The sequence below is a fragment of the Pelodiscus sinensis genome, unplaced genomic scaffold (assembly GCF_049634645.1).
Source record: "Pelodiscus sinensis isolate JC-2024 unplaced genomic scaffold, ASM4963464v1 ctg86, whole genome shotgun sequence".
Taxonomy (NCBI): Eukaryota; Metazoa; Chordata; order Testudines; family Trionychidae; genus Pelodiscus; species Pelodiscus sinensis.
The window spans coordinates 402,556-418,488 of NW_027465973.1; the positions used below are offsets into that span (position 1 = coordinate 402,556).

Below are 15,933 nucleotides of genomic sequence, written 5' to 3' on the forward strand. Positions count from 1 at the left end.
CGCCCCGCCCCTGCCTGGCTCCCAGGCCGGTCTCGGTTGCAGCCCCACCCTTGCGGCCCGTCATGTGCCTGCAACGCGCCTGCATGGGCCGGGCCGGGCGGGAAAGGGGGGGGCGGGGAACCGACCTCTCCGCAGGCACCGCCGGTCTTTGGCTTGACACCCCCCTGCAGGAGAGAATGGAGGCGCCCGGGCTCCCAGCCGCTCCCTGCTCTCACCACTAGGCCCCACTTCCCTCCCGGAGCAGGGATAGAACGCACAAGCCCCACCCCCACTGCAAGGGGACAGGCCCCATGTCCCCCCCCCCCCCAATCATGAGCCAGCCAGGCCCTGCCCTGGGGCTGGGTGGGAGCTGACGCCCCCCGGAGGGGACAGGCCTCTGCCCCCCCCCCCCCATCAGTTTCACTGCCTGGCCAATGTTACACACCCACACACACCCTGTATACGGGAAATTGCCTGGTGCCAAGACCCTGCCAGCGCTGGCCTGGGACCAGGGCCACCAAGGGACTAGCCCAATGGAGGGAGATGGAGTCCTGGCAGCCAACCCCCCCCCCTTTAACCACTAGACTCCGCTCCCCTTCCAGAGCCCCGGAGACAACCCAGGAGTCCTGGCTCCCAGATCCCCCCTACACTAACCACTAGACCTCACTCCCTTTCCAGAGCCAGGGAGAGAACCCAGGAGTCCTGGCTCCTACCTGTGCCCCTTGCAGCACCCCCTGGTTCCCCCCCCACACACACACTCACAGCCAAGTCTGACCCACCCTCTCTCCCTGTGTCCTCTCCCCACTGCAGGCAGCAGCTTAGCCTGGCGAGGGAGAAAGTCTCTCGGGGCGAAGGCCCTCAAACACCCACACAGCCTGAACCAAAGGCAGCTCTTTAATGGTGAGAAATACACACGCTTGTCGCTCCCTGCACCGCTCTGCCGTGGAATGAAATCCGTGCAGGCCTGGGAGGGGGGGTTTATACACGGGAGGGGGGAAATATACAGAAATATAAAAAAATATACGCAGAGATCCATCCCGCTATTTAATGGGGGGGGGGGGGGGCGTAAGACCAGCACCCCAGGCACTGGGCTCACAGTACAACACCAAGGGGTAGGGCTGGGAATCTGCCCCAGGTCAGAGCTTCACCAAAATCAGAGTCTAGCCCCCCCAAGGGGCTGCCATCAGTGACTGGGAGCTAGGAGCATCCATAGCACCCCAGCAGAGAAACACCGAGCCCTCCCACCCCTGCCTCCTGGAGCCAGCAGCATTAGTGCCACTCCAGGGGGGAAACTGAGGCACACGGCGGCACACGGACTTGCCTGTGGTCAGATGGCAGAGCCAGGGCTAGAACCCACGAGTCCAGGCTCCCAGACCCCCAACCCCACTCCCCTTCCTGAGCCCAGGAGTCCTGTTAAATATTACTCCAGTCATCCCTTCCCATCCTTTCACTTTCCCACCTCCCTCTTCCTCCACCCACCTTTTACTGTTTCTTTCTTGTCCTTTTCCTCCTCTCTTCCTCCCTTCTCTGGCTCCTGCTTTCCACCAATCTCCCTCCCCCCCTTTTAACCATCTCTCTCTCCGGGACGGCTCCCACGTCCAGGCCCCCTGCCCAGCAGGGACTCGAACCTTCCACTGGAAGAGCAGCAGCTGCCTTTCTACCTTCTCAGTCCACTAGGGGGCGACAGAACCACATTGCTTTGGCTCCGGATGACCCTGTGGTTCATGGGCCTAGACTAGGGACCCCTTCTAGATGCTGTCCCACCTAAGAACCCCCCCCCCCCCCCACTGGCTTTGGAGCAGGGAAAGTCAGCTTAATGCCCCTGCCCCAAAGGAAGGGGGAATGAATCCCTCTGCTGCCCTGTTCAGGGTGAATACAGATAATCTGCTTCTTAGCCCCCCAACCTTGTTCTAATCCACTAGAAATCACTCATGTCCCCTGGCTCCCAGCCCCCCTCCCCTCTGGCAGGTTAGACGAGCCCGTGCCTTCCTCCCAAAAAATACCCCATTTATGGTCACGCAACTCTCCTTCCATGTGAGGGGGAGCCACAGCCGCGAAATAGGGGGAGGAGGGAACCCCGGTCTTTTTCACAGCGCTGCCCTAATGAACAGCCCACTTCTCTCATGGCTGAGCCAGCCTCTCCCCCCCCCCCCCCCCGGTGGCACTGCTTCTGCCCAAGTCCATGTCTTGCGAGTTCAAAGTCCAGCCTGCGACACACAAAACCAACATCCATCTGTCCCTCCTTTCAGTTCAGGAAACCCATCTCCCACCGAGGGAAACGCAGGGAGAGCAGCGGGGAAGCTGTCTGACTGGTGGGTTATTTGGTCAGTCGTTGAGTCGAGCGATGGGATGATAGATCAATTGGTTGGTTGAGTCTTCCATTGGTTGGTTGAATGGTGGCTCGATTGTCGACTATTCCATTCTCGACTGGTTGCTTGTTGACCATTCCATTGATCAATGAGTTGGTTGATCATTGATTGTTCCATCAATCAATGGGTTGGGTGATCGTTGACCATTCCATCGATCAATGGGTTGGGTGATCGTTGACCATTCCATCGATCAATGGGTTGGGTGATCGTTGACCATTCCATCGATCAATGGGTTGGGTGATCGTTGACCATTCCATCGATCAATGGGTTGGGTGATTGTTGACTATTTCATCAGCAGGCTGACTGGTCGTTCAATAGGTTGATCCTTGACTAGTCCCAGTCTCTTAGTTGGTGGTTGACCCTTCCATTGGTCAATGGGTTGGTCGATAACTTAGTTAACGGGTCCACGGGTGGATGGGTTGTGGATGGGTCCATGGGCCAACTGATTGACTGTTGATCGGATCCATCGATTGTTGAGCAACTGAAGGGTTGATTGACAAATGGATTGAGGGGTGGATTGGGGAAGACATGTCTTGACTGGGCAATTGATTGATTGGGCTGAGGGGCCACTGATTATTAGACATTAGGGCTGAGCAGTCAACAAATGGGGGGAGGCGGGGTGCCAGAAATCCATACAGATGAGGTGAAAATTAGGAGCAAACCTGTCAGCTTCAAGATCCCATCATCGTCCTCAAAGAAACGGTGCTGCCTTGGGGAGGGGGCTGGCGAGGAGGGTGGAGGGAGGAATAAAAGGAAAACCGGTGGAAGAGAAGGAAGGAGACGAGGGAAGGGCACACACGGAGGGAGAGGGAGACTGGAAAAGGGAAAGGAGGCGAGAGAACGCATCAGGGAGAAGGGGGCGGCCAAAACAGGGGGGTGTGGATGAACGGGTGGGGGGGGAAGCCGAGTCCCCTCTCCTATAGCCCAATTTCATCATCTAGCTCCTCGTCAAATGTGTATGCCTGCTCCATGCATTCCTCCTCCTCCTCCTCCTCCTCTTCCTCCTCCCCTGCCAGGGGAGCTCCCCCATGGCCCAGCCCCTGCCCCCCCACCGGCCTCTCCCCCCCGGCGTCCTTGCTCTGGGGCGGCGTCCCATGGCCTTTGTCCATGACCCCCAACACCTCGTCCAGGATGGACGGCCCCAGATCCAGCTCGAAGGAGAACAGGGACTCGGCGTGGGGCAGCTCCTGCTCCCAGCCAACCGAGGGCAAATCCAGCGCTGCGGGGCTGCCCCCCAAGTCAGCCGGGCTGCCCGAGGAGCCCGAGAGGCGGCTGGGGGACCGGGAGGGTGCCGGGGCCTCGGTGGCGGGGGGAAGCCCGTTGGCCTGGGGGCCCCCGTGGTTGCTGAGAAAGGAGGTGTCCCCGAAGGCGTCCCCGCCCCGGCCGACGTGCATGGTGTGCCGGAAATCCCCCAGCGGGGCGCTGATCATGTCCCGGTCGATGCGGGGCCTCTTCTTCGACTGCGAGACAGGGGACTGCTTCAGAATCGGCATCTGGGGACACAGACGGACACGTGGGGGTCAGCGAGAGGCGGCTCTGCCCTCTAAGGGGGCCAGCTCCCCCCAGCCCCAGGGCAGGGACTGAGGGGCTCAGGGGGGCAAGGAATGGGGCAGGGGCCTATCCCCTCTAGAGGGCGCCAGCTCCCCCCCCCCCCCCCCGAGCCCCAGGACAGGGACTGAGGGGTTCAGGGGGGCAGGGAATGGGGCAGGGGCCTATCCCCTCTAGAGGGCACCAGCTCCCCCCCCAGCCCCAGGGCAGGCACTGGGGAGGCAGGGAATGGGGCAGAGGCCTGTTCCCTCTAGGGGGTGCCAGCTCCCCCCCCCCCAGCCCCAGGGCAGGCACTGGGGGGGGCTCATGGGGGCAGGGAATGGGGCAGGGGCCTGTCCCCTCTAGAGGGCGCCTGTTCCCTCCCAGCCCCAGGGCAGGGACTGGTGGGCTCAGGGGGGCAGGGAATGGGGCATGGAGAAAGGGTTGGTCTCCTGCCCCCTCATACATGACAATAATAGGGGGTCGCCCACTCAGGGTGTTTAATCCGGACAAAATAGCCCCCACCCTGCGCCATGGGAGCGGGGCCTAGTGGTTAGAGAGGGAGAGGCCCGGGGCCAGGACTCCTGGGTTCTGTCCCTGGCTCCGGGAGGGGAGTGGGGTCTAGTGGTTAGCGCAGGAGCGAGGACGTGGTGGCTCCAGGCCAGTGGGGACCGAGCGGGATGGGCTCTCCGAGGTGGGGGGAGGGCTGGGCAGCTGGGCTGGGGGGGGGGAGCATTTCCTGTCCTGGGGAAGTGAAGTCAGCGTCCTCTGGCTGGTCTCCCCCCGTCCCCCCCAGCCAGCTGGAGCTGGGGCGCTGTGCCAGATCAGAGCGGGAAGGGGAAGGCTCGGGGTTGAGGCCAGACTGGGTTGGGGGGGGAAATGGGGCGGGGTTTGGGGGACAATTGGGGTTGCTGGGGGGGGCGGGACAGGGGTGGAGCAGACCAAATGGAGGCAAGGCAGAGGAGGAACAAGGTGGGGGGGGCTGACACCCCAAGACACCCCCCCTCCCATCTCACAACCACCACTGGACACTGGGGCAGCCCCCCCAGCCTCCCCTCTGAAATAATCCCACGGCGCCAGGTGGGGGTATTTTGTCTGAATCCTGGTGGGTGCCCTATGGATCTGCCTGGGAGGGGGGGGATTGGGTGCAATGGGGGGGAAGCCTGAGGGGGAGGAGAGAGAGGAGGAAAAGGGGGAAGGAGTCAGCAGCAAGGAAAGCGCGGCCCTTTCTAGCTGGGGAAATGGGGGGCAGGGAGCAGGGCCAACCCCCCCCACCCCCACATGGTTCCCATGAGCCACCGCCCCCCACCCCACCCCTGTGCCGCTCCCCTTGGGAAAGGAGTGGGGCAGGGAACCTGTCTGACCAGATTCCTGCTCCGCTTGGCTGCCAGGGGACCCGGATCTGGGCTGAGCCTGTGGCCAGAATTAACCAGGGGGCTGGGAGCCAGGATGCCTGGGGTGCGTCCCTCAGGGAGGGGGATGGGGACTAGTGGTTAGAGCGGGGGGGGGGGGGTGCTGGGAGCCAGGACACCTTGGCTCTGTCCGCCAGGGATGGGAATGGAGACTAGTGGTTAGAGCAGGGTGGGGGGCGGGGAAAGGCGGGGAGCAGGGATGCATGGGTTCCACCCCAGAGAGGGGAGCAGGGACTAGTGGTTAGAGCAGGGTGTGGGGGGGGAAGGGCCGGGAGTCAGGACGCCTGGGTTCCACCCCAGGGAGGGGAGCGGGGAGGAGCAGTTAGAGCAGGGGGGAAGGGCAGGGAGCCAGGACGCCTGGGTTCTCTCCCCGGCTGTGAGTCACTCCAATGCGTCCCGCTCCTGGCGGCAGGCAGGGAGCTGATCGACTGGGCAGGGCTGCTTCAGGCGTGAGGGGAAGGCCGGTTGCACGGGCAGGGGCAGGGGCGCTTTGAGTCCCGCGCCAGCCCCGGCAAGTGGGAACAAGAAGCAGAGCCTGGTCCTGGGAGCAGAGTCAGCAGGTCTGGGAGGCCTGGGACAGAACCCAGGAGTGCTGGCTCCCCCTGCCCCCCCTCGCTTTAACCACTAGACCCCGCTCCCATCCAAGATCCAGGGACGGAACCCAGGAGCCCTGACTTTCCCTGCTCCCACCCTCTAACCACTAGACCCCGCTCCCATCCAAGAGGCTGGGAGAGAACCGAGGAGCCTGAGCTCCCAACTGCCCCCCCCCCCCCCGCCCCCCAGTTCTAACCCACTCTTGGTACTAGCAGGCCTCATGAAGCTCTGCTTTACGCCACTCCCGCACCACCAGGGGCTACTCCCATCCTCCCTCCCACCCACCACTAGCCCAGGAATTTCCTGCAGTGCCCCCTGCCGGGGCTCTTCCCTCCCCCCATCCTAGGGTCCCCCACTCTTCCCCCCACAACTGTGACCAGCAGCCCCCGGCCGGGCCCAGGCCCCAACTGTGCTGGGTACTGAACGTCACTAGGTGCATTACAGTAGCATCTTGATTTCCCCCTTGAGCTAGGTGCTGCACATTGTTAGGTGTATTACGGTAGCTCCCAGGCACCCCAGCGCTGGACCACCACCCCATTGTGCAACATGCTGCAAGTTACTCATTAGGTGTATTACGGTAGCACCTAAGCCCCACCCCCAGAGCACCAGGTGCTGTACATTTCATTGCTATTAGGTGTATTACAGTAGCCATTGAGTATATTAAGGTGGCACCAGACATTTCATTACTATTAAGTGTATTACGGTAAACCCCTCCCCTGTCTGAGCACCCAACATTTCATTTCTATAAGATGTATTATGTAGCCCCACCAAGGCGCTGTACATTCAATTGCTATTAGATGTATTACGGTAGCCCCCAGGTGCCAGGCACTGTACATTTCATTGCTATTAGGTGTATTGTGGTAGACTCCCCCATCCTGGACATATATTATTGTAGCCCCGACCTAGGTGCCAGGCACTGTACATTTCATTGCTAGTAGGTGTATTACGGTAGCCCCCAGGTGCCAGGCACTGTACATTTCATTGCTATTAGGTGTATTACGGTAGCCCCCAGGTGCCAGGCACTGTACATTTCATTGCTATTAGGTGTATTACGGTAGCCCCCAGCTGCCAGGCACGGGACATTTCATTGCTATTAGGTGTATTGTGGTAGACTCCCCCATCCTGGACATATATTATTGTAGCCCCGACCTAGGTGCCAGGCGCTGTACATTTCATTGCTAGTAGGTGTATTACGGTAGCTCCTCCCCCCCGCCCTTTACAAACCCAGACCCAAGGAGCCAAGCGCAGGACAGGGGCAACAGACGGACAGATGGACAGACGGCGCCCGCCAAGAGCAAGGCCCCACTGGCCAGTGCAGGGCAGAGGCAGCTCCTGGGCCGTTACCCAGAGGCAGACCCCAGCAGGGGGTCGGGACAGGATCAGGAGGCAGCCACGGGGGAGACCCGGCGGCAGGCAGGACACAGAGAGGAGGTGGCGGGGCTGCCCAGAACGGGGCCGGCCGGTGTGTGCCATGGGCCGGGCAAAGGAAGAGGCAGGAATTGGGGTGTGAGAGGCAGTGTGTGTGTGGATGGACAGGAAAACACTTGGCCTAGAGATGTTCCCTAATGCCAAAGTCAGGGGGGTCTAGTGGTTAGAGCAGGGGGGCTGGGAGCCAGGACTCCTGGGTTCTCTCTTGGCATTGGGAGGAGAGTGAGGTGTAGTGGTTAGAGCAGTGGGGCTGGGAGCCAGGACTCCTGGGTTCTCTCTTGGCATTGGGAGGAGAGTGAGGTGTAGTGGTTAGAGCAGTGGGGCTGGGAGCCAGGACTCGTGGGTTCTCTCCTGGCTCTGGGAGGGGAAGGGGGGGGGCTAGTTGTTACAGCAGCAGACATGGAGAGCCAGGACTTTGGGGTTCTGTCCCCAACTCTGGGAGGGGAAAATCAGGGAGGCAGGACTCCTGGGTTCTCTCTGGGACCCCCTCTCTGATCTCCTCCATCCCCCAAGCCCTAGAACGGCCCTGAGCCAGGGCCCGTTTGCTAGAGCAGAACCCCCGGGAAGTTGCAGGTAATTCTCCTCCCTCTTAAAAATTGGCCCCTCTTTGCCCATCAGAATGTTTCCAGCCTCAGTTTCCCCCACTGGAGCGGCTCAGCCCTTCGGCCACGGGCCCAGCACCTGGACAGGGGCAGAATGGCCGAAGCCCCAAGGGGCCCCGGCACCGGACAAGCCCAAGGTTACGGGCCGGGGAGGGGGACAGGGTCCCCGCATGGCGAGGAGGGAGCGGGGTGGATAGAGGGGCCGGGGGTGGGGGTATGAAGAGCTCCACAGCCGACCAGACCAGCTCGCCAAAAGGGGCCACCTGGCTCCTGGGACGTGCCCCCAGGGCCTGGCCGGGGGGACCTGGAAGACGTCAGGGGGCCGGAGACGGGGCAGAGGAGCGGCGCGAGGGCGACTGAAGGGCCAGGGAGCCCGCGGGAAAGCGAGAGACGCCAGGTTCTCAGGACTCGAACCCGGCACCGACAAAGATCTGCAGCCGGGATCCTTTGCCCAGGGCACGGGGCGGGTTCCGAGCGACCCGAATTCAGGGCCGCGCCGGGGTCGCCGCGCCTGGCCAGCCTCGGGATGCGGGAGAGCGGAGGAGGGGCAGGGAGGCCAGGGACCACATGGGCACCAAAGGGATTTTCCAAAGGACGCCCCAAAGGACCTGTTAGAGGAGCAGGAGAACCCAGCCCCCCACTCCAACCACTAGACCCCACTCCCCTCCCAGAGCCGGGGATGGGACCCAGGAGCCCTGGATCTCCCACCATCCGCCCCTGCGTCTCCGGGGGGGGGGGGGGGCTAGTGCTGTGGGGCGAGGGCCTGGAGGGCGGGGGGTGGGGGTCCGAAGGGAGCCAGGACTCCCGGGTTCTCTCCCAGTGACTGTCTGGGACCCAGGGGTGCTAAGGCCCCCTCCTCGTTTTGCGCGGGCCCCTCACTCCTGGTGGCCGTGGGGCTGGACGGGAGGGAGGGGCGGGGCCAAGAGGGTCTCTGGGGCTGTTTGCTGGACACTCCCACTCCCATCCTGGCCCTCCGAGCCAAAGAACGACCCGTTCCCCTGGGTCGCCGATAATCGCACCCAGCCCCCAGCCCCTCCCACGCAGGAGTTCTGCAAGAGACCCCACGCCCCTCCCAGAGTTGGGGAGAGAACCCAGGCCTCCCTCCCCCCTGCTCTAACCACTAGCTCCCACTCCCCCACCAGAGCCAGGCACAGAACCCTCGCATCCTGGCCCCCAGCCTCCCTCCCCCCTGCTCTAACCACTAGCCCCCACTCCCCCACCAGAGCCAGGCACAGAACCCTCGCATCCTGGCCCCCAGCCTCCCTCCCCCCTGCTCTAACCACTAGCCCCCACTCCCCCACCAGAGCCAGGCACAGAACCCTCGCATCCTGGCCCCCAGCCTCCCTCCCCCGCTCTAACCACTAGCCCCCACTCCCCCACCAGAGCCGGGCACAGAACCCTCACATCCTGGCCCCCAGCCTCCCTCCCCCCGCTCTAACCACTAGCCCCCACTCCCCCACCAGAGCCAGGCACAGAACCCTCGCATCCTGGCCCCCAGCCTCCCTCCCCCCTGCTCTAACCACTAGCCCCCACTCCCTCACCAGAGCCAGGCACAGAACCCTCGCATCCTGGCCCCCAGCCTCCCTCCCCCCTGCTCTAACCACTAGCCCCCACTCCCCCACCAGAGCCGGGCACAGAACCCTCGCATCCTGGCCCCCAGCCTCCCTCCCCCCCGCTCTAACCACTAGCCCCCACTCCCTCACCAGAGCCAGGCACAGAACCCTCGCATCCTGGCCCCCCGCCTTCCTCCCCCCCGCTCTAACCACTAGCCCCCACTCCCTCACCAGAGCCAGGCACAGAACCCTCGCATCCTGGCCCCCAGCCTCCCCCCCCCGCTCTAACCATTAGCCCCCACTCCCTCACCAGAGCCAGGCACAGAACCCTCTTGTCCTGGCCCCCAGCCTCCCCCCCGCTCCAACCACTAGCCCCCACTCCCTCACCAGAGCCAGGCACAGAACCCTCGCGTCCTGGCCCCCAGCCTCCCCCCCCACTCTAACCACTAGCCCCCACTCCCTCACCAGAGCCAGGCACAGAACCCTCTTGTCCTGGCCCCCAGCCTCCCTCCCCCCGCTCTAACCACTAGAGCCCTCTCCCCTCCTAGAGCCAGGGAAAGAACCCAGGGGCCCTGGCTCCATGGTTTCCCTCAGGTTTAACCACCAGCTTCCTTCATCTCCCTGGAACCCAGTTCGCCCCCCCAACCCCACCCTCCCCGCCTGACCCATGGCCCTTCCTTCCCCGTGACCCACCGGCTCAGCCATCACCAGGCACCCGCTCTGTCCCATCATGGAGCCTGCTCCCCTGTCGCCATCAAGATTCCGGGGAAAAATTCCTTCACTCACCCTGTACGAAGCCCGGGTCCAGAGATCAACGAGTAACGTCCGGAGCAGGCAGAGCCTCCGGCTTCCTGTTTTGTCCTCCAGACACGGCTCGCTGTTCCGGGGATGATTCCACCGCCCCTCGCCCGGGGTCCACTCCCCTAGCCAGCCATCTCCAGGGGGGCTGGCCGCTCTCAGCCTGGCATCTGCTCCACGCTGCCTTCGCCCCGCTGGTCGGCGCTTCAGCTACCTGGCTCGAGAAAAGGAGCCGTATCAGCGGCCGCAAGCCCAACGCCCGGCCTGCAGGACGGAGCCGGCCTCCGGAACGCCAAGATCCCAAAGTCAGAGCAAACATGAGTCGGGGGGGGGGGGGGGATGCAAGTTCTCTGCCGCGCCGGACTTACGCGCGCCAACGGTCTGTCTGCCAGCAGGGCCGGGGAGCCACCGGGGCGTGGGCGTCTATTTCCAAAGGAAGGGGCCGGGAGGGGAGCGCAGGCTGGGGGGTCTGCTTGAGAATGTGGGGATGGCAGGGAGACGGGGTGTCTGGAGATAGCTAGCGACACGGAGGGAGGGTGGGGACGGAGAGATACTGGGTGTGTGGGTGGTTGGATGGATGGACAGACAGATGGATAGGGTGTGTGGGGATAGATGGATGGATAGATGGATGGATGGGGGGTGTGAGGATGGATGGATGGGGATGTGTGTGGGGATGGATGGATAGGGAGTGTGGATGGATGGATGGATGGATGGATGGATGGATATGGGGATGGATGGATGGACGGATGAGGTGTGTGTGGGGGAGAATTGGATAGGGGGTGTGGGGAGGGAATAAATGTTGGTATTTTAAAAGTAGTTATTCCTTACTGATGTGAAAAAGACTAAGTTATGGGACTGATTTTAAAATATGGAGATAGACAGACAGACAGGCAGAGAGATAGGTAGATGTTGTGGGTGGGGATAGACACACAGACAGAGATAGGTAGATGTTGTGGGTGGGGATAGACACACAGACAGACAGACAGAGAGATGTGTTTGGCCACACTTGTCAGGAACCAGGAAAAGCAGGAAGAGACAAAAGCCCAGGGACGGAACAAGGGATGGGCAGAGTCAAGTCTGCCATGGGGCCGGCCTAGGCCAAGTTATTGGGGGTGCACAGGGATGGCAAAGAAACATGCTCAGACACGAGCCAACCCGCTGCCACAGCGTCAAGGAGCCAAGGTAAAAATCCCTCGGGGACCAAGTCGATAACCGGCTGAGGGGCAGAGTTAAGGCTGCTCAAAGCATGCAAAGTGCCGGCTAGCTGAACTGTAAGCACATCGGGGTTCCCTTCCCCCTGCCTGCCCCACATCTCCTCTCTGCCAGTACAGGACCCAGGAATCCGAGCTCCTTTCCCCTCTGCCCTGCCCCGGTCAGCACTTGGGACCCCGTTTAAATGCTCGGCTGAATCTCACCCGGAATGCATGCAGACTTTGAATCCCGCAGCTCGAGGTTTTGCTGATTTGAGGGGTCAAAGCCAAACTAGGGTCAGAATAGATCTATGGGGCAAGGGGGAGGCAGGGGCTTTGTTTTGCACCAGACCTGGGCCAACGCAGGGTGCGGTTTCTGCTGGGGCCTGGTGGGATGGGTAGGGGTGCCCGGGGTACCAAGCACACCCTCTTTTTGGTCTGTTTGCAGCCCCTGCTGCGAGCCAGTCTGAGTTTGGGTCTCCGAGCTGTTCCCGGGCACAACCAGACCCCGCCGAACAATCCTCAAACCGGATCCAAACCGGGCGAAAGGAAACACGCCAAGGAATCAAACCGCCAACCAGGCTGCGAGCAAGTCAGTTATGAAGCGCGCTGGCACATACATCAGCGCTTTCTTGGCAAGCCTTTTCCAGGGCCAGCGAGCACGTCAACAGGAAATTGGCCAGTAAATCACAGAGCAAACCAATCCCTTAGCAAACAGATCCCAGCACGAAGGAACGCTGCCCGGCCCTGAACACCGCTGCCCGAAAACTTGGGAACCAGCCGTGCCACAGGCTCCGAATTTTCCAGCGGGCCTGGACGGGGCTGGTTTGCTAGGCCACTCACCAGCCGAGGCGTTAATCACGAGCTGGCCACGGGCTCCGTGGGCACCAGCCACACGTGCTGGATGGCAGCATGGCCAGAGCGACTGGGCGGCCAGAGGGCAAAGCCACGGAGCGAGCCGAAGCCAGAGCTGGCGAAGGAAGGAATGGAAGGGAAAGGAGCCCAGCCAGGGGACGGCCCCGTGACCAGCCAGCAACAGCGCTGGAGACCTCATGTTATCAAATAACACGACGCCCCGCCCCGTGTCGTAACAGCTGGCACCCGCCTGGCACCCAGGTGGAGAGATGGGCAGGGCTGTAACATGCTTAGAACATGTCCTGGCCCTGTGACCCAGGGCAGGGGTGGGAACCAGTAGGGGCTTGCCTAGGGTAAGGCAGGGGCTGGCTGGGTGGAGACAGCACACAGAGCCTGACTCCCCCCCATGTGTGTGTGTGTGTGTGTGTGTGTGCCTCCCTCCCATGCGCCCTCCCCCGCATCTTTCTTCACTCTCTTCTCCCCCCCCCCCTTCCCCAAGTTTCCTTTCTCTGCCCAAGTTTTCACTTCACTTCTTCAGCTGGGGCGGGGCAGGAAAACCCCCTTTCCTCCAGCTGCCCCCCCAGCCCCACTCCTGCGCCCCAGCTGCTCCCTATCCTCAGAGTCTCAACAGCGCCCCCAAATCCCCTAAGCTGCCCCCATTCTCAGATCCCTCCCTGGGGCTCTCCCCGCCTAGATCCCCGCCCCCAGCTGCCGCCTCCTGCGCTCGCCCCCCAGATCTTCCAGCTGCCTCCGCCCCAGCCCCCCTGCTCTCTCCAAGCCTCAGTCCCCCACCCTCAGCAGCCCCCCCCCCCCAGCCCGTACCCCGCTCCCCACCTCTAGCAGCTGCGTGCATCCTCCGCGGGGGACAGAGGCCCGGGTCCGCCCCGCCGGGGTCCCGCCGCGCAAAGGGCGAGGAACTCAGCGACCGGCTGGGAAAAAAAAAAAAAAACCCTCTCCCTCGTGAAGGGTTAAAGGGGGCGTGGCCTCGCCCCGGCCACGCCCCCTGCCCCAACTTTCTTAAAGAGACAGAGCCTCGCCTACTTTAAAGTTTTTTGGGGGGGGGGCCGGAGAAAAACTTAAACTACGAATCGTCTGGTGGCCCCTTCCAGACTCACAACCCATGTAGGGGGCGCGGCCCATGACCCCGTCTACGGCGCTTCTTAGTCCTAAGGGCTGCCAGACTGCGCTTCGGCTTTTTGTGTTAGTGAGCCGTTCGGGGAAAGGGGGGGGGATCTGGCCCCTCCCGTCAAAAAGTTGTGGGCAGAAGGGAACGGGGAGGGAGCGAACCCCCCCCCCCGCCCCGGCATTTCCTGAACGGGGGGGGGGGGGCCGCGGGGCTTCCCAGCTAGTAACAACTTCCAGACCCCGTGTGAGATTGCCGGGGGGGGGGGGGGGGGGAGAGAAAGAGATAGAGAGATAGAGGGGGTGGGGATAGATAGAGAGCTAGATAGATAGATAAGGGGGTGGGCGGGGATAGATAGAGGGGGTGGGTGGGATGGATAGATATGTGAGTGGTGGGGATAGATAGATAGAGGGGGTGGGTGGGGATAGATAGATAGAGGGGTGGTGGGGATAGAGGGAGGGAGAGAGGTTGATGGATGGATGGATGAAAGGGCCTAGATAGATTGATCTCTCCTCCCACTCCCCTTATCCCTTCACCCCCCGCCCATCCCTCCCCCGAGGGACGCAGCCTCCTCCCCAGCCAGCCATCAGCTACACGAGTGGACCGGGCTAGCCCCCGGGGCGTGTGGCCCTGGCTCTGGGACGCGAATGGGGCTTAGGGGTTGTGGACCGGGCTGGGCGGCCGGACGCCTGGGTTCTCTCCCTGGCGCTGGGCGGCAGCGGTGCCTAGTGGTTAGAGCTGGGGGGGGGGTGGACTCTGGAGCGGCTCCGGCTCCAGAGGCAGGAAATGCAGCGGGGGCCCAAGGGGGAGGAAGCGCCGGGTCCGCCCGGCTCCCTGCCTCCAGCATCCTTACGGGAAGGATTAACCCCTGAGAGCCCGGACAGCAGGGAGGACCAGAGCCAGGCGGGGGGAGCGGAAGGGCCGCTGCTCAGCTGGGTGTGGGGACAAACACCCAGCCAGGCTCCCTGCTCCTGTAGCGGCCGCGCATGGAAGCTAACAGCCTACTACTGCTGCCAGCTCCTGGCCCGGGCCGCTGCTCCTGCGGGGGAAGGGGGGGCGGACTACGTGGGGGGGGGGTCACCGTGTGTATCAGAGTCACACCAGCTCCCAGCCCCTCCCCCCTTAACGCTCAGGGGCCAGGCAGCCCCGCCCAGCCCCATTCACACCTTGGGGGAGGGGCAATTGATACGCTCAGGTGCCAGGTAGCCCCGCCCAGCCCCATTCACGCCTTGGGGGAGGGGCGATTGATACACACACACGCCCCTCCCCCCACTCACTGCATCAGCCTTCCGGGTTAGTGCACAGGGAGGGGGGCTGGGAATCAGGACCCCTGGGGGCTCTCCCGGGCTCAGGGAGGGGAGTGGGATCTAGTGGTTAGAGCAGGGAGGAGGGCTGGGAGCCAGGACCCCTGGGGGCTCTCCCGGGCTCAGGGAGGGGAGTGGGATCTAGTGGTTAGAGCAGGGAGGGGGGCTGGGAGCCAGGACCCCTGGGGGCTCTCCCGGGCTCAGGGAGGGGAGTGGTGTCTAGTGGTTAGAGCTGGCATCAATACACTGGACCCCCGCCCAGGGAGGAGAACGGAGCCTGCGATCTGGCCCCCTGGGGGCTCGGCCGCATCCTGGCGATAAGCGAACAGCTGGAATTCATTTCCGGCTCAGGCTGCCCCCTCCCCCCTCCCGGGGTACGTGGCCGGGGGGGGGGGGGGGGGGCGCACAGACCAAGTTGCGCAAGAGAAGCGAGAGTTTAGAAGCTGCCCAGCTCGGCCAGTTTCTGGAGGGGGGAGAGGCAGGAGGGGCTGGCGCAGACTCCCCCGCCCGAGAAGGCAGCCGGCCCCACCCCAGAGCCAGCCACATCCCAGCGCCAGGCCAGGGGTCCCGCTACAACCACAGGCCTGGCTGAGAGCCAGAGCTGCGGCCTTGGCCGGCCCCTCGCTCCCAGCTGCCTGCAGCCGGCTGGGGCTCCAGCTAAGGGCAGCAGCTGTTTCTCCTGGCAGGGCCCCTGCAGTGACTTGTCCCCCTCCCGAAATACCAAAGAGATGCAGCTTCGGGCCCATGGCTCCCTAGCGCCAGAGCAGCCAGCCCCCTCCCCGCTCTAACCATTGGTCTCCACTCTCTCCCTGGCACTGGCTCCCCCACCCTAGTGGCACAGGCCTGAGGCCAGCACAGTGGGGCAGGCTGGAGGGAGCCGCAGTGGCCCAGGGCTCCAGGCAGGGGTGCTGAGAGTTAGGGGGGCAGGGGAAGGGACTAGGAAGGGACCATTGTGTCCTGGGATTCCCTCCCCCCGCCCCCAGCTCAGCCACAGCCGGCCTTGGATCCATCCGCATGCTCTCTCCCTACTCCTGACACCCCTCACTCCCGCAGTGCCTGTCAGCCAGCCCTGCCCCCCAACCCCGCTGGTGCCCCACAGCCCCTCCCCCCAGCCCCTGCCAGCCCAGCTCTGCCCCTCACCCCTGCCAGGCCCTGGGCTCTCCCCAGCTTGGCCAGTGCCCCTCTCTCCCAACCCACAG

At 63.2% G+C, this 15,933-nt stretch overlaps 1 protein-coding gene across 2 annotated transcripts; it reads right to left on the reverse strand.

Annotated features, from left to right (window-relative positions):
* Positions 1-855: 855 nt before the first annotated feature.
* On the reverse strand, positions 856-13,292 carry CDC42EP5 (CDC42 effector protein 5). 2 transcript variants are annotated; one of them, XM_075917469.1, is made up of 3 exons: positions 13,142-13,292; positions 10,251-10,476; positions 856-3,841 (listed from the first exon to the last, which is right to left on the reverse strand). In XM_075917469.1, the coding sequence occupies exon 3, from the start codon at positions 3,839-3,841 to the stop codon at positions 3,266-3,268; it is 576 nt and encodes a 191-aa protein (XP_075773584.1). In that variant the 5' UTR covers positions 10,251-10,476; positions 13,142-13,292; the 3' UTR covers positions 856-3,265. The 2 variants fall into 2 exon arrangements, with proteins under 2 accessions (XP_075773584.1, XP_075773585.1); XM_075917470.1 differs by lacking the exon at positions 13,142-13,292 and adding an exon at positions 12,296-12,640.
* Between the last annotated feature and the right edge of the window lie 2,641 nt (positions 13,293-15,933).